This window comes from Heloderma suspectum, chromosome 6, assembly GCF_057233095.1.
Source record: "Heloderma suspectum isolate Gila_16-S chromosome 6, 16-S_ref, whole genome shotgun sequence".
Classification (NCBI taxonomy): domain Eukaryota; kingdom Metazoa; phylum Chordata; class Lepidosauria; order Squamata; family Helodermatidae; genus Heloderma; species Heloderma suspectum.
Window position 1 is genome coordinate 54,968,855 of NC_139463.1, and position 20,211 is coordinate 54,989,065.

The window sequence follows — 20,211 nt, forward strand, 5'->3', positions numbered from 1 at the left end:
AGCCCTGCGGTAACCCCACTCGTTACCTCTCCCTAGTTTGAGAAGGTCCCATTGATAAGCACTCTTTGAGTCCGATTCTGTAGCCAACTGTGGATCCACCAGATCGTTGTTTCATCTAGCCCACTTTGAGCTAGTTTGCTCATCAGGATATCATGGGGTACTTTGTTGAAAGCTTTGCTGAAGGCAAGGTATATGATGTCTACAGCATTCCCATGGTCCACAAGGGAGGTGACTTGATCAAAAAATGAGTTCAGATTCGTCTGGCAGGACTTTGTCAAGGGCTCCTTGGAGGCCTCTCTCAGTCTAATCCAGTAGCCAAGACCAGACACAGACAAATGGATTATTTTCAAAGCATTATTCCTCTTTTACAATTTAACAACTCTACTGTTAGCAACTAGATATGAGCAGCAAAATACATATGCCCTACGTTGGAACAGTTGGTCCCCGTTTGAAAGGGAATTACTGGCAGACCCCTGAACTTAAGGACTAGGGAGAGTCCCTCCCCTTTTCCCTTGGATCTTCTGGGCGCAGCCGTTGTTTGCGCACCAACCGGGCACTACGCCTCCTTTCTGCGCCCTCCATTTGGCGCCGCTCTCTGCGTCTGCGTCGCGCGTCCATCAAGTCTGCTTCCCGCGCTCTGTCACTCCCAGGACTGCTATCTAAGCTAGGAATGCTGGTGGGAGGAATCTCCGTCAGCTGTTGGCCCTGGGAAAGAGGAGCGCGCTCCTCTCCCAGGAGCGACTCCTCTTCCTCAGAACTACTCTGGGATTCTATGGGCTCAGTGTCCACCCTGACAGACTTGTTCTTGACAAATCCATCCTGGCTTCGAGTAATCACTGCATTGTTTTCAAGGTGCTTCCAGATGGATTGCTTTATCAGGTGCTCCAGAATTTTCCCAGGGATTGATGTCAGACTGACTGGTCTGTAGTTCCCAGGTTCCTCCTTTTTACCCTTTTTGAAGATAGGGATAACATTAGCCCTCCTCCAGTCTTCTGGCACTTCACCCATCCTCCATGATTCCTCAAAGATAATAGACAGTGGTTCTGAGAGCTCTTCTGCCAGTTCCTTTATTACTTTATGATGCCATTCATCTGGCCCTGGAGATGTGAACTCATTCAAAGTAATGAGATGTTCCTTGACCATATGCCTATCAAGCTGCAATCCTGCCCCTTCAGCTTGTACTTCGCCTTTGCCAGGGTGGGGTCATAGACCCTGTTTTGGGAGAAGACTGAGCCAAAGTAGGAATTGAGCACCTCTGCCTTTTCTTTGTCATCTGTTATTATTTTGCCATCCTTATTTAATAGCTGAATCACCATTTCTTTCCTCTGTCTTTTACTATGCACGTAGCTGAAGAAAGCCCTTTTGTTGTTTTTAGTATCCCTTGCTAACCTCAGCTCATTCTCAGCTTTAGCCTTCCTGACGCCATCCCTGCAATTCTGTGCTACCTGCCTGTACTTTTCCTTTGTTACTTGGCCTTCTTTCCACTTCCTATATGTGTCCTTTTTTGTTTTCAGGTCATTCCTAAGCTTTTTCTGAAGCCACATTGGCTTCTTCTGTTGTCTTCCACCTTTTCTTCTTGTTGGAATTGTTTGTAATTGTGCCTTGAGAATTTCCTTTTTTAAAAGCTCTCACCCATCTTGGACTCCTTTTCTCATTAGTCACTTGCCATGGGACCTTACTGATCATTGTTCTGAGTTTATTAAAATCACCTTTCCTAAAATCCAGGGTACACGTTTGGCTACACTCGGCTTTTGCTTCCCTTAGAACCAAGAACTCAAGGATAACATGGTCGCTTTCCCCCAGAGTTCCTGTAACTGCTACTTGATCCACTAAGCCATCTCTGTTGGTTAGGATCAAGTCAAGGTTAGCTGATCCTCTAGTTCCTTCCTCTACTTTCTGTAGGAGGAAGTTATCCGCCACACAAGTCAGGAATTTCTTGGAGGGGCCATGTTTTGCTGAATTTGTCTCCCAACAAATATCAAGGAAATTGAAGTCCCCCATTACAACTACATCATGCTTCCTTAAAACATTGGCTATTTGCTTTTCAAAAGTTTCATCCTTGTCTTCTCCTTGGTTGGGTGGACAGTAGTAGACTCCGACCATCAGGTTCCTTTTATTCTTTGCTCCATTTATTTTGATCCAGATGCTCTCGATGGGGCTACCAAGCTCATCCCCCTGTATTTCTGTGCAGAGATATGTATTTTTCACATACAGTGCAGCCCCACCTCCCTTTCTGTTCCTCCTGTTCTTTTTGAACAAGTTATATCCTTCAATTACTGTATTCCAGTCATGAGAGTCATCCCACCAAGTCTCAGTTATACCTATCAAGTCATAATTTCCCTCTTGTATTAAGAGTTCAAGTTCATTCTGTTTGTTTCCCATACTCTGGGCATTAGTATAGAGACTTCAAAGACCATGTGCTTCATAGTCTGGCTTTCTTTGTACATGTGTCTGAAGACTATTATTGGGCACTATCAGAGCTGTTCTCTCCGTTGCAGTGCATGAGCCTACGTCCATTATTACCCCCAACATTACATCTCCCTTCTCCGTAGGATTCAGTTTAAAGCCCTCCTGATGAAGTTCTTCATGCTGTGGCCAAACACATTCTTCCCATCCTTTGTGAGGTGCAACCCGTCCCTTGCCAACAGCCAATCTTCCAGGAAGTATAGCCCGTGGTCCCAGAATCCAAATCTCTCTTGTCGGCACCACCTTCCTAGCCAGTCATTCACCCGGATTATTTTTCATTCCCTTTCTATCCCTCTTTGAACTACTGGAAGGATGGATGAGAAAACTATCTGGGCCCCAAAGTTCTTGAGTTTCCTTCACAAAGCTTCAAAGTCTGATGTGATTTCTTCGTCGCTCCGCTTGGCGGTATCATTTGTTCCCACATGGATGAGAAGAAAGGGATACCTGTCAGTGGGCTTTATGAGTGCAGGCAACCTTTCAGTCATGTCTCTAATCCGTCTTCCCGGGAGACAACATACCTGGCAAGTCCACGGGTCTTCCCACTTCTGCCTCCTCTTGCTGTTGCTCTTCAAGCTTCTGGTCTTCACTTTGCTGCTGTAGTTCCCCCATTCTGTCCAAGAACTCTTCATGTTCACTTATTCCCCAGAGGGTTGACAGTCACTGCTCCAGTCCACTTACTTTTTCTTCCAGCAGTGTGATCAACTTGCACTTGTTGCAGGTGTGGGCCATGTTGCTCTCAGGGAAGAAAACAAACACTGCACACACCTTGCAGGTCACCACCACTGGAGAGTCTTGTCCTTCAATAGCCTCTTTTCCCTTTTTGTGTCTAGCTTTGTGATTGTTGTAGACTAGCCTGTGCCTGCTCCTGTACTCACTAGAGGTTAAAAGCAGAGTCCCACTGGTGAGGAAGTGTGTGTTACAAGACAAATAAATGAAAAAAATAGTTTGTTTAAAAAGACAAAAAAAATGTTAGGAGCCTCCCCCTTGACCTTCCCTGCCGAACTCCCCTGGCCAACTCCTGTTAGCTCCCCCTGTCCACTCGCTCTGGTCGCTCGCTCCCTGGGAGCCTGCCCGCCTCTGTAGTCCCTGGACCAGCTGGAGCAGCTTGCTCTGCTGTGCTGTGCTCAGCTGGGAGGCGGGAAACAGACTGAAGCTTCCTGCCCACTCAGCTGCTGGGAGTACTCAGGCCACCCCCCCCCCCATTCAGTTGGAGCTCTCAGAAGCACCTGGTGAGCTCACAGCCACTCAGATGGATAAAGGGCAGCCCCCTAGGCTTCCTGCAGCCCACTTACCTCTTAGCCTCTGTCTCCTCTGTCTCCTTTTTCTCTTCTACCACTGCAACTCCCCTGGCCAACTCCTGTTGGCTCCCCCTGTTTGCTCGTTCTAGTTACTCGCTCTCTGGAAGCTTGCTTGCTTCTGTAGTCCCTGGACCAGCTGGGGCAGCTTCCTCTGCTCTGCTCAGCTGGGAGGCGAAGCTTCCTGCCCACACAGCTGCTGGGACTACTCAGGCCACACACCCTCAATCCAGTTGGAGCTCTCAGAAGCACCTGGTGAGCTCACAGCCACTCAGAAGGACAAAGGGCAGCCCCCTTGGCTTCCGGCAGCCCACTTACCTCTTAGTCTCTGTCTCCTTTGTCTCCTTTGTCTTAAGCCAGTAGCCATCACCACATATTGTGGTAGTGAATTCCATATGTTAATGTTGCATTGTGTAAAGAAACACTATAGAAGTATTTTAGAACAGGTGGTTATTTTTTTTAGCCTGGCTCTCCTGTTGTTTATTAGTTTTGATGTTTTAATGCTGCTCTTTGTAATTTTTTTCATACTGTAATTGATATAATTATTGCTGGCTTGTGTTCTTATATTTATTGTTAGCAACTTTGGGCATCCTCACTGGGGGTGGGGGGGAAGCAGGTTATAAATTTAAGTAAATAAATAAGTAAACTACACTGTCAGTGCTGAAAGTGGGTGTATTGTTTTTCTGGAGCCCCATAACGTTTTTCTAGACCTTTCTTCATGCACATTTTTACCACAGTGGCAGAGCAGCACATACTCTGCATGCGGAAGGGCCCAGGTTCAATCCTGGCATCTCCAGCTGGACAGCCATTGCTGCCAGTCAACGTCGGCAGTAGTGACCTAGACGAACTAATGGCCTGACTTGGTTTCAGGCAGCTTCCTACGTTCCTGTGGTAACTTTCACTTCCTTCTTGCAGTTTCTGTTTGAAAAGGTCACCCAGATCTGCGCTGGGGGGTTAGGGAGGCATCCCTGTCAACAGCTTTCTTTGTTTCAAAAACAGTATCCTCTCCATGCTGGCTTGAAAGAACATGGCCAGCAATTGCTCACCAGTATGGATCAGTGAGCCTGCAATGACTGGCTCTCTGATTGGGACCACATGATGCAGGCGAAAAGCATCTTCTGCCTCTCTGGAGCAGACATAACCAAGGGCTCCAAAAATGTGTCCCTGGTACTGAAGGTGCACAAGACATTTTTCAGGGGCATTCCGTTATTCAAAGGGGGGGGGGGCTCCCAACTTGTCTTTGACATAGAGATAAGCGTGGGCACATGGCACCTCACGCAATGGAGTTGCCATTCCCTTCTTGGTCCACTCTATCTGTTTTCATAAAAATACCTTGTGACAAGCTGCAAAGGGTGGGGGGGGGGGTGAGGGAGAAAGAGATTTAGATTTTGTTGATGTTGTGTAATGCCCTTAAATATAGAAGAATAGTTTTTAAATTGTTATTATACCAGTACCTACAGTTTTAGAGACCTTTTGATTATAGTGAGAGTGGCACGGGTGCAAGAGCACCCAAAATCAGAGAAGAGTTCCACCTTCTTATCAGTCTCGGTGTCTTCATAGCAAGAAGGATTAAGTTCATGAAGGGGCTCTCTGATCATAGCCCTTGGGGATGAGGGCTCTAGAGATCTGGGACCTTTTCCAGCCTCTGCTTTTTGCCTCTTTCCTGGCCACCTAGTATAGGTTGTGAAAACACTCTGGGAAGGTCTCTTTTGATTTATTGTTTTGTACAGCACGCAATGTACTGTGAAAGGGTCACCATAAAATTCTAAGGACAGCCTGGCTGGATCAGACCACAGATCCATCTCTGTCTCCAGCATGTCCCAACCACGTGCCCCTAAGAAGCAAATAAGCCATGCATGGCGATACCTATTCCCTGGTGCATATCTCCAGCCACCTGGTAATTGGATGTACACTGCCTCTGAACATAGAAGTGCCATCACGGCTTGAAGCTGTGGATAAACCTGCCCTCTACAAATTTGTCTTTTTTTGTTTTTAGAATCATGTAACCTAGTGCCTGTCAATATAGCTTGTGGCAATGAATTCCAGCAAGTTAATTATGCATTGCTGAATCTAGCATGCAAAGTTCATTAGCAATCCCATATGAGTATTAGGGAAGATAGTAAAAGACCCCCACCCCCCAATCACCATCAAATCACAGGTCATGTTGGTACCTACGGAGTACACCATAAAAATAACAGATCCACCACTTCCCAGCACCACTGTAGTGTAAAAACATTGCTCTGAGGTAATGTGCCACAACACCAAAACCACTGTCAAATCACACATTATTTCCATGCCCACGGTCTTTTGTCAGAGATGGTAGCAGTGGGGAGTTGGATTTATATTATTCTCTTTCCCTCCCCCTTGCAGAATGCTCAAAACTAGATAGCGAGCAGTTCATGGAGAATGGACTGCCTGACTCATGTGGCCCCTTTCAGCTCTGTGAATCTGTGTGGATCCCAGGTTCCTCGGCTTTAATTAATATTCCATTTTTTTCCTCCCAACATCTGGTTCTGGGTCTCAGCTTTCTTACCTCCATGTTTGATTACTGTCTTTGCCTGTTTTGTTTCCAAACCTTTGCCTCTCAGCTCTCCTCTTTTGTTTTCTTCTAATCCCTGAGCCCTTCTGCCCTGCTCCTTTTCGCTGACCTCCAGGAAACTCTCTTTATATGTATATATCCTCCTCCTCCTCCTCAGTGCCCAAACGGATGCAAGCTCTCTCTTCTTGATTCCAGGAAATATAAGTTTTGAGCTCCTTATGTTGTGTGTGTGTATTTATACTATAGGATCTTCCAGCTATATATTTGTGCTGTCTTCATACCTCTCAATACTTTTCTGGAATTGAGAGACAAATCATCCTGAAACCCAGAGAACAAAGAAAGGCATCTTCTTTTAACAAATAGAACTTTAAGCTCCAGAGGGCAAGTGGGACTTTGAGGGTAGGAAGGAAGACCTGGAAAAATTGTTGCCCCCTCCCCAAATCTCCCCACAACTATGTCTTGGAGACCTCACATGAGTAAAAGCCCCTCTGGGGGAAAGCCTGTGTGTGTGTGTGTGTGTGTGTGTGTGTGTGTGTGTGTTAGAGTAGAGAAGGGGTTATGCAGATGGCTTCGTACCAACGCCATTTCTCTCCCACCCTCTTTGTGAGAAGATTTTCATACACATTTTCTATCTGCACATCAAAATCATATACATCTATCTGCAAAATAAAAGATTGTATACATACTTACAGGTATATCTATGTATACAGCAATATAGAAATTTTCCTGGCTGCTGCTGCAACTCCCTTTCCCACAATCCAAGGCTGCTTCAAGAGTGTGAAGTTGTGGGGCATTAACTTCCATTCCATCTGTGCCTTGGCTTGTTCTGTGCTGAAGTATTTGCCACTTTATATCCTAAATTTCAAGGGGAGGGAAGATGAGTGTACCATGTTCAGGTTTTTCTGTTTATTGGGATGTCTTGTGGTATGCAAGTACATGTACAAAAAACTGAATAAACGTAAGAACAGCCCTGCTGGATCAGACCAACAGTGCATCTAGTTCAGCATCCTCTTCCCCATAGTGGCCAGCCAGGTGCCACTAGAAAGCCACAATGAAGACATGAATGCAGGGCCAGATTGAGGTCTGAAAGGGCCCTCAGCAAAGTGACTTGTGGCAGGAGCCTCCTGTGCCAGTGAGCCCCCAGCAGGCTTACTTGGCCGTGGTGGCAGCAGCAGTGCTCCATTCAGCACCAGGCAGAGATTTCCCACAAGGCCCTGGAGCAGCGTTACGTCAGAAGCATTGTGGGAAATTTAAATGGCATCCCCCTACCTGCTGCCGATCACCGAGCCCAGGGTGGGCATCACCAGTAGGCCCTGCTTGGCTGCTGGGGGCCTGACAGCTGCCTGAGGATGCTTTGTGCTGGTGCCTGAGCGCAATAGCCTTCTCCTGTTGCTCTCCAGTAACTGGTGCTCAGAGGCATCAGTGGCCTCCGATCCTGGAGGCAGTGTGCTGTTACGCATGCGCACACCACTTCTGAGTGGCGAGACATTTCAGGGGTTTTGGAGGTAAAGACCTTCCTGTGCCCTCATTGGCCACGTTCCCCCCCCCCCGCCTCCTGGCAGCATCTGATTAGTTCAGATCACTGCTACTCAAAACATAAGTTAAAAAATACCCTTTTAAAATGCCGTGGCGCTTCCTCTTGCCAGTGGGGCCGGTTGGGTGGCTGAGCAGAGGGGGGGAGGAGCTGCTGCCGCCAGCTAAATAAGAAAAGGGGGCTGTAGCTCAGTGTGACAGAGCGCATGCTTTGCATGCAGAAGGTCACAGGTTCGATCCCTGGCTACTCCAAGTAGGCCAGGAAAGAATCCTGCCTGAAACCCTCAAGAGCTGCTGCTAGTCAGTCACTGTCGACAGGACTGGGCTAGATGGACCATGGGCCTGACTCCGTATTAGGCAGCTTCCTGTGTTTCCTAAGAAGGAGCGAGGGCTGGCCGGCAGGGCAGGGCAGCCATAGCTGGGTGGTAGGTCATGGGGGTGGCCACTGGCAGTACTAGGCCAAGGGTCTGCTGGGTCTGGCACCAGCCGTGGTGCCAGAGTCTACCCAGGAGTGTTTCCTTACAACTGGGGTGCACATCCTTTTTGGTACTGAGGGCCGCATGTGAAGCTAGGTGGCAGCTCGAGGGCCAGTCATGGGTATGCCTACACGTGCACACACCTCACCCCCATCCCAGAAACCTTGCTCAAGATTGTGGGGGTGGAGAAGGAGATCTATGGCATTTCTGTGGCATGAGGTTTACGAACACATATAGACAGCCTGAGCATAAGATGGCGGTTCACAGCATCAACAGTCTCAACAAATTCCTGCTTCCACAAGATGTACAGTCGGGGGAACCATAGTGCTAGAGGATTTCCAGCAGATAGCAAACCCAGTTCTGCCTCCTCTTTAGACCCAGTCCCAGCAGGTACATTTTCTTCAGGACAGAGGCAGCACGTGGTTGTCAGGCAGCCATAGCCATAGAGCAAGGAAAGACGGAGAGAGCACGCAGGCTAGAGAAAGCGTGGTGGCTAATGGAGAAAGTATCTGGAGCCATCCATTCAAGGTGTGTACAAATTATTTATTGTTTTATACTGTTTAAATTGATTTTATCTGTACTCCGCCCTGAGATCTTAATGCTATAGGGTGGGATACAAATGTCTTAAATAAATAATAAATAAAATACAGTAAGATTTTCCCATGTTAATTTTTGGGTAATGGCTGTCATCAGGATTTTCCACCTCCAGTACCAAAATGTCTTGGGTTGACCCTGTGATGGGACTCAGTCCCAGAAGTAAGCACCCTTGAACTTAATTCTGAGTTGACATGTATAAGATTACAGTATTAGTCTTCTTTTCTTTCATTTCTCTCCAGCTTTAGTGCTGGGGATTTTTTTCTCAATGCTTTATGTTCTCAAGGTTCTTGTCTGAATCCTTTCCCAGATGACCAGCATCCTCCTTGGAACTGTGATGTCCAAAATGGGCACAGCCTTCCAAACTGGGATCTTAGCAGTCCTGAACAGTCACGAGTGGTTTTTACTTCTTGAAAAGGATGCCCTTCTTAGTGTTTCTCTGGGCAACCCATAGGTTCAGCTTCTAAATTCTCCCCCTTCTCCCCTCCCCAAATCACCTGTTCTCCAGTAGTGGCCACTGCAGCCTGTGAGCAACTGAAAGAAGAACCCCAGAGCCCACTGTGTATGTGTGTGTGTGGGCAGGAGAAGGGCTGGCTGCTTCAATTTCTACACAGGGGCGTTGTCTTCAAAGATCCATGCTCCCTCCTCTTAAATCCTCTGATTTATCTTAAGCAGAGAAAATCAGGGGGAGTTAAGGTGCTGGTGGGCCTGGTGAAGAAGGCTGATGCTCTCTTGCAGGCTTTACAAACCCAATGTACTGGAAAATTGCTTCTGATGGAAGAGGGGAGTGGATGGTTTTTGGGTGTGCATGCGTGCGTGTGTTTAGCTGAGATTTTTTGCCTTTTTCCTGCTTACTAATTAAAAAAGAAATCAGTGAAATGTTCCAATGGCAGCTTTGCAAACTGATATGTATTCGTCATAAAGGAGGAGTCTTGGGAAAAGGGGGAGGGGTTGCAGATCTTTTTGAGAAAGAGCAAGTTGTTACAGTTGGGGGACTGCTGGTGTTGCATGTCTCTCTTCTTTTTTTACCCCCTTAAAACATGTACCAAAATAACATACTGGGTGTGTGTGTGTGTGTGAAATGTTTTTGATTAGGATGATATGCATTATGTTGGCAGGTTTTATCAGTGCCGTTGTCAAAAAGAGACGCTTTTTGGAGAGGGGAGATCATGCAAACATTTTTACCATCTTGTTGAACAATAAATATGGGGGGGGGGGGCAAGGCCAAACGACACATGACAGTGGCAGATCCATAACTGAAAAACAGGCTGAGGGAGAGGATGGCTGGGTGGGTTGCAGATTAGATCACAGCAGTGCTGGGGGTGGTGTACTTAATCGTTTTCCTGTGGGCTGTTTTAATCAACTCCTCCCCCGGCCATTTTCCAATTTATCCCCCCCCCCATTGGGTTATAAAGCAGCTTGGGATGTGTGTGATAATTTTGGTCCCAAAAACAGCCTGAGGGGAAAGGGTTAAGGATCTCCTCCCACAACCCCACTCCTGGGTTCAAATCTGTATTCTCCCCCCCCCTAAGGAAAACAGCCTGAAGTGTAGTTTGACCCTGAGATATTGCCTGAAGGGGAAAGCTGGTCTTTGATTTTTCTGCAGTATATGCAGAAGTTTTAAGATAATCTGAAGGCTATGATCACCTCACAAACAGAAAAACCTTCTTCTGCAGCAGTTTATAGTCTATGCCAACTTCTCTTCCAGACTGTTTGAAAGCCCAATCTCCTTTTCCAAGATTTCTTTGACCCTTTGCACTAGGGAAGCAGTAATGGAGGGACTCAACTCCAGGACTTTGCTTTCAGTGCAAGGGATAACTTTGGAACATACAATAAAGTGGGATCTTAATGTCATTTCATGCATCCTTATTCAAGTGAAGAAGGATCACTCTTCAACCCCTGCTAGACCTTTTCCAGACACTCCTGTCTGGAAGAGGATTTGGCTGTCTTACAGGAAGAGTTGTGCTTCCTCTGCACTAGAGAAGCAAAAACTCTAAATTCAGCCCCCAAGGACTGTCATCTGCAAGTTGTGCAAATTTACCCATTTTGCATAATCTATTATGCCATTATTGATGTCTTGTTAGCTTTGTGTATGGCTTTTGTTCTTTAATGTTTTTGAATTATTCTTTTCGATTGTATGCCACTGCAGGTGCTGTGTCAGCAGAGAATCTGTCTAAACCATGTCTTAAATGAGAATCAGTAACTCTAGCTGTAGGAAGGGGCGATTATTGGAAATCCCCCCCCATCCCCTGGACTAAAGAGTTAGCTCCATATTTAGCTCAGATCTTTGTAGCCATAAGGACTAGAACCTTGTTTTGTTTTGTTTTTAAGAAAAGAAAAAAGAAGGCTGAGATTCTCAGGGTACTGAATTCTGTGCCCATTACTAAATTCTGCACTTGTATGGCATCCACAAGCACGGCATCCACAAGCTCTGCAGATTTTACATCTCTTCCTGCCAAGTTGATGTAGCCAACTTGCATTTCCAAGCACAGCCAAAGGGGAACCAGTACCAGGGCTTAATTTCAGCAAGGAGTTACTGGTTTCAGGCTTCAGGGTGTCAGTGTTGTTTTCTACATTACACAACTGCAAACCAGGGCTTGTCACTAAATGTACATACAAGAGTGAGCCAAAGCCAATCCTGGCTCCCTGACCAGTGTACTTGGTATATTGGTTTGTGAGCAAAAACTTGTTGGTTGCGTTCACATATTATACTATTAAGCTTATGCTTACAACATCTTCAGTATACACCTAAATAACGTGATAAGTAAAATGGCCTTCAGAAACTCTAGAACAAGGGTGGGCAACCTGCAGCCCCCAGCCTAATTTCATGTGGTCCTACTCCTAATTCTAAAAGGTGATGTGATTCTCCTTTTTAGATCTTAAAGCACTGAGTCTGTGGGTCACTCCTTTTGCAGTAGCCTCTGGTTTGTACAATAAAAGTGCGATGATGAAAAGCCCTCTGCAAGTGATCAGTTCAGACCTCTGGCAAGAGTGATCTGTCCCTGTTCCCAGGGCAGGGACAGAGAGAAAAAGAAAGAAGAGGGTGTTGGAAAGAGAGAGAGAGAGAGAGAAGGAGGTGTGGCAAAAACAGAGACACAAAACATGTGGCAGAGAGAGAGAAAGAGAGAGAAGGGTGGCCTCATCTAGTGCTGGCTTCAGTCCCACCCACCACCAGCATGCAGCCTCCGACAGATTAACCCCAACAGAATGTAGCCCTCAACATAAAAAAGGTTCCCTACCCCAGCTCTAGAACCTTCTGCGCTTTAGTAGTTCTGACATTCCTCTGCGCCATCCGGTTCTCTGGAGGAGAGTGCTTCTTGGCATTTTCTCGGTTCCATTTCCCTCCCTGCTGAGTAATTGGTCCCCATGTATTTGTGAGCAGGGGGCATCGGGCTGCTGAAGCTGCAGAACTACCACTTCTTTAAGGGAGGGAAAGCAACCAATAAAAGGGGGTGGATGACTTCTTTTCCTTTGTATTCTATCACCTGGTTTTATTGTCCTTTAGGGTAAGTTTCTTTTCCATTATCTGTTTGTCACAAATGTTTTGTTCATCCTTACTAGGCTTTTCTGAAAATGCTGGTAAATTAGCTCTTCAGAGAAGCTTTGCCAGAACTGAGCTGCTGCCTCAAGCCAGAGCCACTTCCAAGAGCTCATCTCAGTACGTCAGTTAAGATGAGCAACTTACGCCTTGCATCTTCATGCCGCTTACATATACGGAATTGATCTGAAAAACTGTGCTTCTGCCGAGCAGTATACTGTGTCTTGATGTTCTAGATTTTAAACACGCATTTTGGAAACATGCTTTCAGTGAACGGAAATATTAAACTAACCAATTTGCGGGTCAGGTTCAGTGAGTGTGACTGGAGAAAAGGGCATCTAGTGTGGAGATACCCCTTCCTCCACACTAGATACCCTGAAACTTTGGGATAGGGGTGGAGGCATGGGGTGCTTCCAGATTCCAGCTTCCTCAGCGACAGTAGCACCACAACAGGAAGTACATGAACAACTGTTCCTATGGTAGCTACTGCCACAGTTTTTGTGCACCTGTTGCATACGCACAAGTGCCACCCTAACCAGAGGAAGGTGGAGTTCAGAAGTGGTATAATCTATATCTTTTCAGTTTTAAAAGGTTGGGCAGGCACAATGCTGCCCCCGAGGTTCTCCAAGCTCGAGGGGTGGTGGTGGTTTCCTGTTGCCCAAATGGATGCTGAAGAGTTTGCAACAGTAGCAGCATTGGAGCTCTTAGCAGAGAGGTTTAGTTGTGGTAGCATGGAAGAAAGTTTAGCTCAGATTCTTCGTCCCTGTTCCGTACACAATTTGGAGAAATATAATTCCTTAATATTACAGCTCTACCTGAGCCATGGTAGGGATGGATGCACACACATCCATCCCTGCTGAGACTGGGTTAGTGTTCGGAATTGTTCTACCGTGGGATGGAATGTAGCAGGATGTTTTCTGTCCAAGTCCCATTGAAATGAATGGGAGCTGTTCAAGGACACTGCTAATCTCTTACGCAGCTCAGCTCCAATTTATTTGAATAAGGTTTGTGCAAAATGTCCCACTGGATTCTGCTTGTTGTGGTTCACTCCTCTTGATCCCTCTCCCCACTTCAGGAATCTGGTTTTCCATGTTGTAGAGCGCACAGAGTGTCAAGCCTGTTGGAGTATAATTCCAAGAAAATGGAGAGTTATGATGTGGAACACCTTGGCACAGGTCTGCTTCCTGTGCGAAAAGCATCAGCACGGGGGAGTCTTGCAGCTTTGTTCACAATGCACAGTTGTCTCTTTGACCATTAAAACGAACCGCTAACTAGCAAGGCTGGGCGAGATCTGCCAGTTCCCTAATCCCTTTCCTCATTGTCTCTTTCACCTCCAGTCAAACCACGGAAGTGGTAAATAGACCTCCCTTTCTAAATTAAATGTAAAAAGCTGCTTCTCCTCCTGCAAGGGGGAAAAAATCAGTTCCTCCTCCATAACCTTTGGTTCCCCAGCTCAGGAGCAAGCGATGGTGCCGCTTGGGAAGAAGCCTGCTGGGGAAGCCTCCAGTTCAAGCAAGAAGTGCAAGCATTGTTTCAATGAGCACTGGAAGGAAGAGCTCACCTGGCTGGAATTTGACTATGAACAGAAACTCATGTTTTGCACTGACTGCGGCCAGGCCCTTGCAAAAAGTAAGCATGGCAAAGCTGAGAACACCATGACCTGCCTTGAGCAGGGGGTTGGACTCGATGGCCTTGTAGGCCCCTTCCAACCCTACTATTCTATGATTCTATGACCATGGGCTCAGATAACTTCCAGCGCTGTGTCCTCCTGTGCATGTCACCTTGGGGGCTCACCGACAGGCCCTGGCAGTCAACAGAGAGCAGTTGGCCTTTAAAGCATATGGGTGCAAAGCCACCAGGAGCTGGGCTTGAATCATAGAATCACAGAATAGTAGGGTTGGAAGGGGCCCACAAGGCCATCGAGTCCAACCCCCTGCTCAGTGCAGGAATCCAAGTCAGAGCATCGCTGACAGGTGGCTGTCCAGCCTCGTCTTGAAGGCCTCCGGTGTGGGAGAGCCCACCACCTCCCTAGGGAATGGGTGCCATTGTCAATATCAGAGTGGAAGTCAACCCTGTCAAGATAGCCCTCCTCACCACTGTCTACTGGATGGGCAAGGAGGAGGTCTCCATTGAAAGATGTTCCTCTTTGCTTAAGCTGCAGAAGTTCAATCTCTGCCAAGCACTGCTGACTTCTGAGAACAATGGAGACTACCGGGCAATACAGGCGCGTATCTGCTAGCGCATGCCCTGGTTTTTGTGTGCTGTCTCACCTGTTCTGTGTGTGTGTGTGTGTGTGTGTGTGTGTATATATATACACATTCTGTGGACCAAAAATATCATAAATCTATGCATAGATAACCCTGATATTGTGATCAGAATAAAATATGCAACAAAAGAGCATTTGTTTTGATTGCTTCTGCATAATTTATTCAGCATCAGTTTATTTTAATTTTTAACTAATTCAGGAGCCCAAGAAAGGAGTGGTGGCAGTAATGCTTTAGAATTTAGATAGCACTTTGGAATACTCAAAGGTTTTCACATATGTCATTATAATAATCCATGTAACGACCTTGTAATGTAGGTCAGTATTATCCCCATATTCTTACCCACTACTTTGCTAAGTTTCCACTGGTAGAGACAGGTGAGAAGATGCAGAGTTGAGCTTAGATTGCTAGGAGGGTTAGAGATGTAGGAGAAGCAGAAAGACTCAAAAGTAAGTTGGGGGAAAGTCAGATTTATATCAAATCAGAAAGCATGCCTACTCAAACATGTTTGAAATCAGTTTCAAACATGTTTCACTGTTGAAGTTCCTAAGCAAGGGTGAGGGGAGAGAGAACTGCACCATACGCACAAAACTGCCATTTCCTGTTGGGTATATTATTTTAAATGTAGATTGTGGGCTGCTATGAAGCAATTTTTTTCAAGTTTAACATGCATTTAACATACATACTAAGCACTGATAATTTTTAATCATTATGTATACATGTAGACACACACATTACATAGCCCAGGACCTTTTAATGATTGCACAGAGAAATTACTAACCGTAAAAAGAATCTTCAAACTGAGATCTTTTTTTCTTTTTAAATGACATGATAGTTAAATACTGAGCCCTATAATGAGAAAAGTATCTCAAATTAACATAATAGGCAACTCTGTTATTGTGGTTTCCTCTTTAAAAGAAATTCTCTCTCCCCATTCTCCACTGGTCCATGAGCACAATCACCAAGCCAAAGCAACAAGAGCTCAGGAGAAGAAGGGGGAAAATCCGTTCATTTTACCAGCGTTCTATGCCTATTAAAATCAAATTAATTTGTTTGCCCAGTCTTGAGCATTTGCCAGTTCTTTGCATAAATAAGGGTCTCTGTTTTATGGCAGATAAACATGCTAATTAGATTTCTCTGTCACACACACACACACACACACACTTGCAAAATTTGCTTTTGAAATGAGAAGGGGCAGGACTGGGGGTGGGGAGGTTAGTGATTAAAATAATTTAATAGAATAGTTTTCAGTACACCAGGGCTTTGTATCAGTGCTGCCTGGAAGGAACTGATGAAAGTACAAATGGGCAAAAACAGTCAGTCTTTGGTATGCAAAAGGAAGCAAGTTCATGCAAAATGGACAATGGCATGTCTTAGAATCATAGAATCGTACGGTTGGAAGAGGCCTACAAGTCCATCGAGTCCAACCCCCTGCTCAGTGCAGGAAGCCTGATTCCCAGGCAGTCTCCCATCCAAGTACTAACCTGTGAAGGGAGTGGCCCCAGTCTTGTGCCTGTGGTGCTCCTGGATATTTTGACCCTATGAAATACAGTAGACTGGGGGAAAGTAGAGGAATGATACCTTTACAGTGAAATCCAATGAAATCTGCCCGAAAAGGCCTAAAAAGTATGATCAGAAGTTTCAAGATTCCTTCACTACGTGTTCCCTACATTCTGCCCCTGTGCAGTGAGAATGAATAGATTTCCAACAGCGGATCCTATACATGTCTACTCAGAAGTAAGACCTATTGAATCTAGTTGGACGTACTCCCTGGTAAATGGATACAAGATTGCAGTCTAAATATCTTGTTACGCTACATACATGTTGGGTGATGGTGGAGAATTTGAACAACCAGGCTCTAATCTGTGTGTGTGTGTGTGTGTGTGTGTGTACATATGTTTTCTTGTACAATCTGGGGGTTGGATCTGACAGAACATTTAGAAGAGCATTTATAAGCAGGGGGAGAAATAGGTGGGGTATAGCGTTAGTGACCCTTTCTGATAATGAGCTAATATTGCCCACATATTTTCTGGGCTAAAATATGTACATATCCCTGATCCAAGAAATCTGATCTATATACTGAAACATTCCACAAGTTAATCTGCTGTGGTAGATAACCAAATATCTGCGGCGTGGATGACAAAAATGGGGCAATACATACAGAGAGCTTTGGCTATTGGGTGGTATAGAAATTAAATAAATAAATAAAACATGCCTTTCTCCATAGACATCACTGTGCACTGCAAGCAGTGTTTCTCTGTGGGCAATACATGTGCATGCAGCCTTTTCCTCCTGTATTCCCTTGATCTGACTCAGATGCTTTTAAGAAATTCACATTGTACAGATCACTGCAATGCCAAGTATGTGGTTTCATCCTTCTCTAGGTGTAGCTGTCACAAACCAAAGATTACTTAGCTGACAGTCATAATTCTTGCCCCCAGCACAAGGAAAAGACCTAATAAAGGAAGGCAACAAGGTCACATAAACCTGTGGCATGGCTTAAAATAATGAAGATAAGTGAAATTAGGGATGAAAAGAAGAAGAAAAAGAAACGTATCCCTCACCTGTTAACGGCTTGGGACTCTTTACGAGGCTCCCTTCATTTTTGGAGGGCTGGGGTATTGCAAGTCAACATTCATATCTACATCATTTTTCTGTTTCTCCCACTCCTGTCTCCCAAACTTTGGTCCTTGTCTCATCCTCACCAGGCAGCCATCACCAAAGTCCTACGCAGTGAAGACAAGCTCAGGATGAAGACCTCGCCTTTTGTTGGGCTGGTAGTGGATGAGACACTGGATGCGCTGGAACAAAGGAGCCTAGTGATATTTAGTACCACCATCTTCCCCCTTGAGGACCAAACCTTCATCATGTTCCTTGGCATAATTCAGCTTCCAGGCAGCAAGGACCACACAGCAGTTGAGAAAACAATCAAGGCAACGTGTTCCTTTGATGTGCCAACCATGAAAGTTGCATGCTGAATTCTGGAGGATCCCCCCGATGTGGTTTAGAATCTAAAGTGAAATCCATTTTCCCTCTGCTCACTGATATACATTGCCTCTCTCAGCATTGGAGTAGTCTGTTGCTGGCGGCTAAGGAAATCTTCAGCATAAATTATGTGCAGAAATATGAGGTTGTGATCGGTGCTGTCTACAGTTTCTCTGTAAACATTACAGCAGAAAACAATGGCATCTGACAGTTGCAGAGTGTCTTTGAGTTCTGTGAAATAGACATGGAAAGGCCAAAACTTATCCACTGTAGCTCCATCTTACCAGCCATGGGAGCTATTGATTCTTCTTGGCCAACCTTATTGCTTCAGCTGGAGAGTGAGTCAGAAAGATTCCCACTTGCATTTGGCCTCTCTGAAGAGCTGAAGAAATTCCTTTTTGTGGCCTTCACTAAACTACTTGTAGACATCCTGCCCATCTTCCACAAACTATAAACCAGTTCTTCCAGTTAGAGGACTTTGATTTCTCCATATTGCAACCCATAATCTCTGCCACCATTGTCAGCCTCCAAAACCAGAAGAAGGCCAGTGGCCTCAACTTGCAAGAGCTCATTAATGAACTCAGTGAGGACCAGGATGAAGCGAATAGGTTCTGCTGCAAGGGGGTGGAACTGACTGACTGGTCCAAGGTACACCTTGGGAACTTCGAGCATTTCAAGGAGACGTACTTGCAGGGTATCCAGTGCAAACTGCAGGATATTCCCTAACAGTTCTTTGGAAGTGGGCAACTCTTTCGCCACCATTTTTAACGGCAAGTGCTATCCTCCCTCTTTCGATGAGATTGGAAGCTATGGTGTAGATGAGCTGAACTTCCTCTTGCAGGCATGTTCCTGTGCAGTGATAAGCGAGCAGGCACTGCATGATTTCCCCCTCCAATCATATTTAGCTTTAATCAGCTCTCCTACCAAGATCTTTGTGTTAAGCTGGTGTGTGGCAATTCTGAGATGCATGAATTGTTCCTGGATTTGCTGTCCTGGCTGCAGTAGTTTTGGTGATGCCTTTCGGCTCTGCACTTTCTGAGAAAATCAGCAAAGGAAGGGAACTCCTGAAGCAGGGCCAGTGGGGTTATTCAAAAGAAGACTAGGACTTGTCCAACATCATGAAAATTGCCACTGATGGGCCAGCCATCAGTGAGTTTGATTTTATCTTTGTTGTTGTTGTTGTTCAGTCCTTAAGTCGTGTCCAACTCTTTGTGACCCCATGGACCACAGCACGCCAGGCCTTCCTGTCCTCCGCTCTCTCCTGAGTGTGCTCAAGTCCATATTCATTGCATCGGTGATGCTATCTAGCCATCTCATCCTCTGCCATCCCCTTCTCCTTTTGCCTTCAATCTTTCCCAGCATCAGGGTCTTTTCCAGGGAGCTTTCCTCTTCTCATTAGGTGGCCAAAATATTGGAGCTTCAGCATCTGTCCTTCCAATGAGCACTCAGGGTTGATTTCCTTTAGGATAGACTGATTTGACCTCCTTGCAGTCCAGGGGACTTGTAAGAGTCTTCTCCAGCACCACAGTTCAAAAGCATCGATTCTTTGGTGCTCAGCCTTCCTTATAGTCCAGCTCTCACAGCCATACGTTGCTACTGGGAAAACCATAGCTTGATTATACGGACCTTTGTCAGCAAGGTGATGTCTCTGCTTCTTACTATGCTGTCTAGGTTTGCCATAGCTTTCCTCCCAAGGAGCAAGCGTCTTTTAATTTCATGGCTACAGTCACCGTCTGTGGTGATCTTGGAGCCCAAGAAAGTAAAATCTGTCACTGCTTCCATTTCTTCCCCTTCTATATGCCAGGAAGTGATGGGGCCAGATGCCATGATTTTAGTTTTTTTAATGTTGAGTTTCAAACCAGCTTTTGCACTCTCCACTTTCACCCTCAACAAGAGGCTCTTTAGATCCTCTTCGCTTTCTGCCATTAGGGTAGTATCGTCTGCGTATTGGAGGTTGTTGATAATTCTCCCGGCAATCTTAATTCCGACCTGTGATTCATCCAACCCGGCATTTCTCATGATGTACTCTGCATATAAATTAAATAAGCAAGGCGACAATATGCAGCCTTGTTGTACTCCTTTCCCAATTTGGAACCAATCGGTTGTTCCATGTCCGGTTCTTACTGTTGCCTCTTGGCCCTCGTACTATGAAAGCCTGAGAAAAGCAGACTTTATAACAGAACAGAACAAGTAAAGTTTAGAAGGGGACATTAAGAACACCACTTGAACTAAACTACAGTGTTACTGGAAATAATGTGACAGTGTTAAATCATACTGAGATTATGTGATTGATCTGAATAGGATAGGGGTGTGTGTGCCTTAAATGCTTCATTTAAAGACTGCAGCGCTCTTCTTTTTTTCCTCCCGTCAAACAATTATTTTGTTTTAACCTTAACCACAATGAGTTGCAGGTTCCCACATTCAGTGTAATAATGCAAGAAACAAAATGGGGTTCTGGCAACTGGGGAGGGCCTCATGACTGAAAAAAAGAGGGAAGAATGTGTCTTTTGGTCCATTTTGC

The 20,211-nt window shown here is 45.6% G+C and overlaps 2 protein-coding genes across 2 annotated transcripts in view; both read left to right on the forward strand.

The window, feature by feature from the left end:
* ZNF385C (zinc finger protein 385C) overlaps window positions 1-20,211 on the forward strand; it is a 142,747-nt gene that overhangs the window by 72,714 nt on the left and 49,822 nt on the right. The gene's annotated exons all lie outside the window — the stretch shown is intronic.
* C6H17orf113 (chromosome 6 C17orf113 homolog) lies at window positions 13,908-18,793 on the forward strand. The gene is given in 10 exon segments (XM_084807036.1): window positions 13,908-14,091; window positions 14,166-14,210; window positions 14,213-14,264; window positions 14,383-14,665; window positions 17,414-17,638; window positions 18,022-18,122; window positions 18,215-18,373; window positions 18,420-18,580; window positions 18,583-18,663; window positions 18,666-18,793. Coding segments are annotated over 10 exon segments (1,419 nt in total).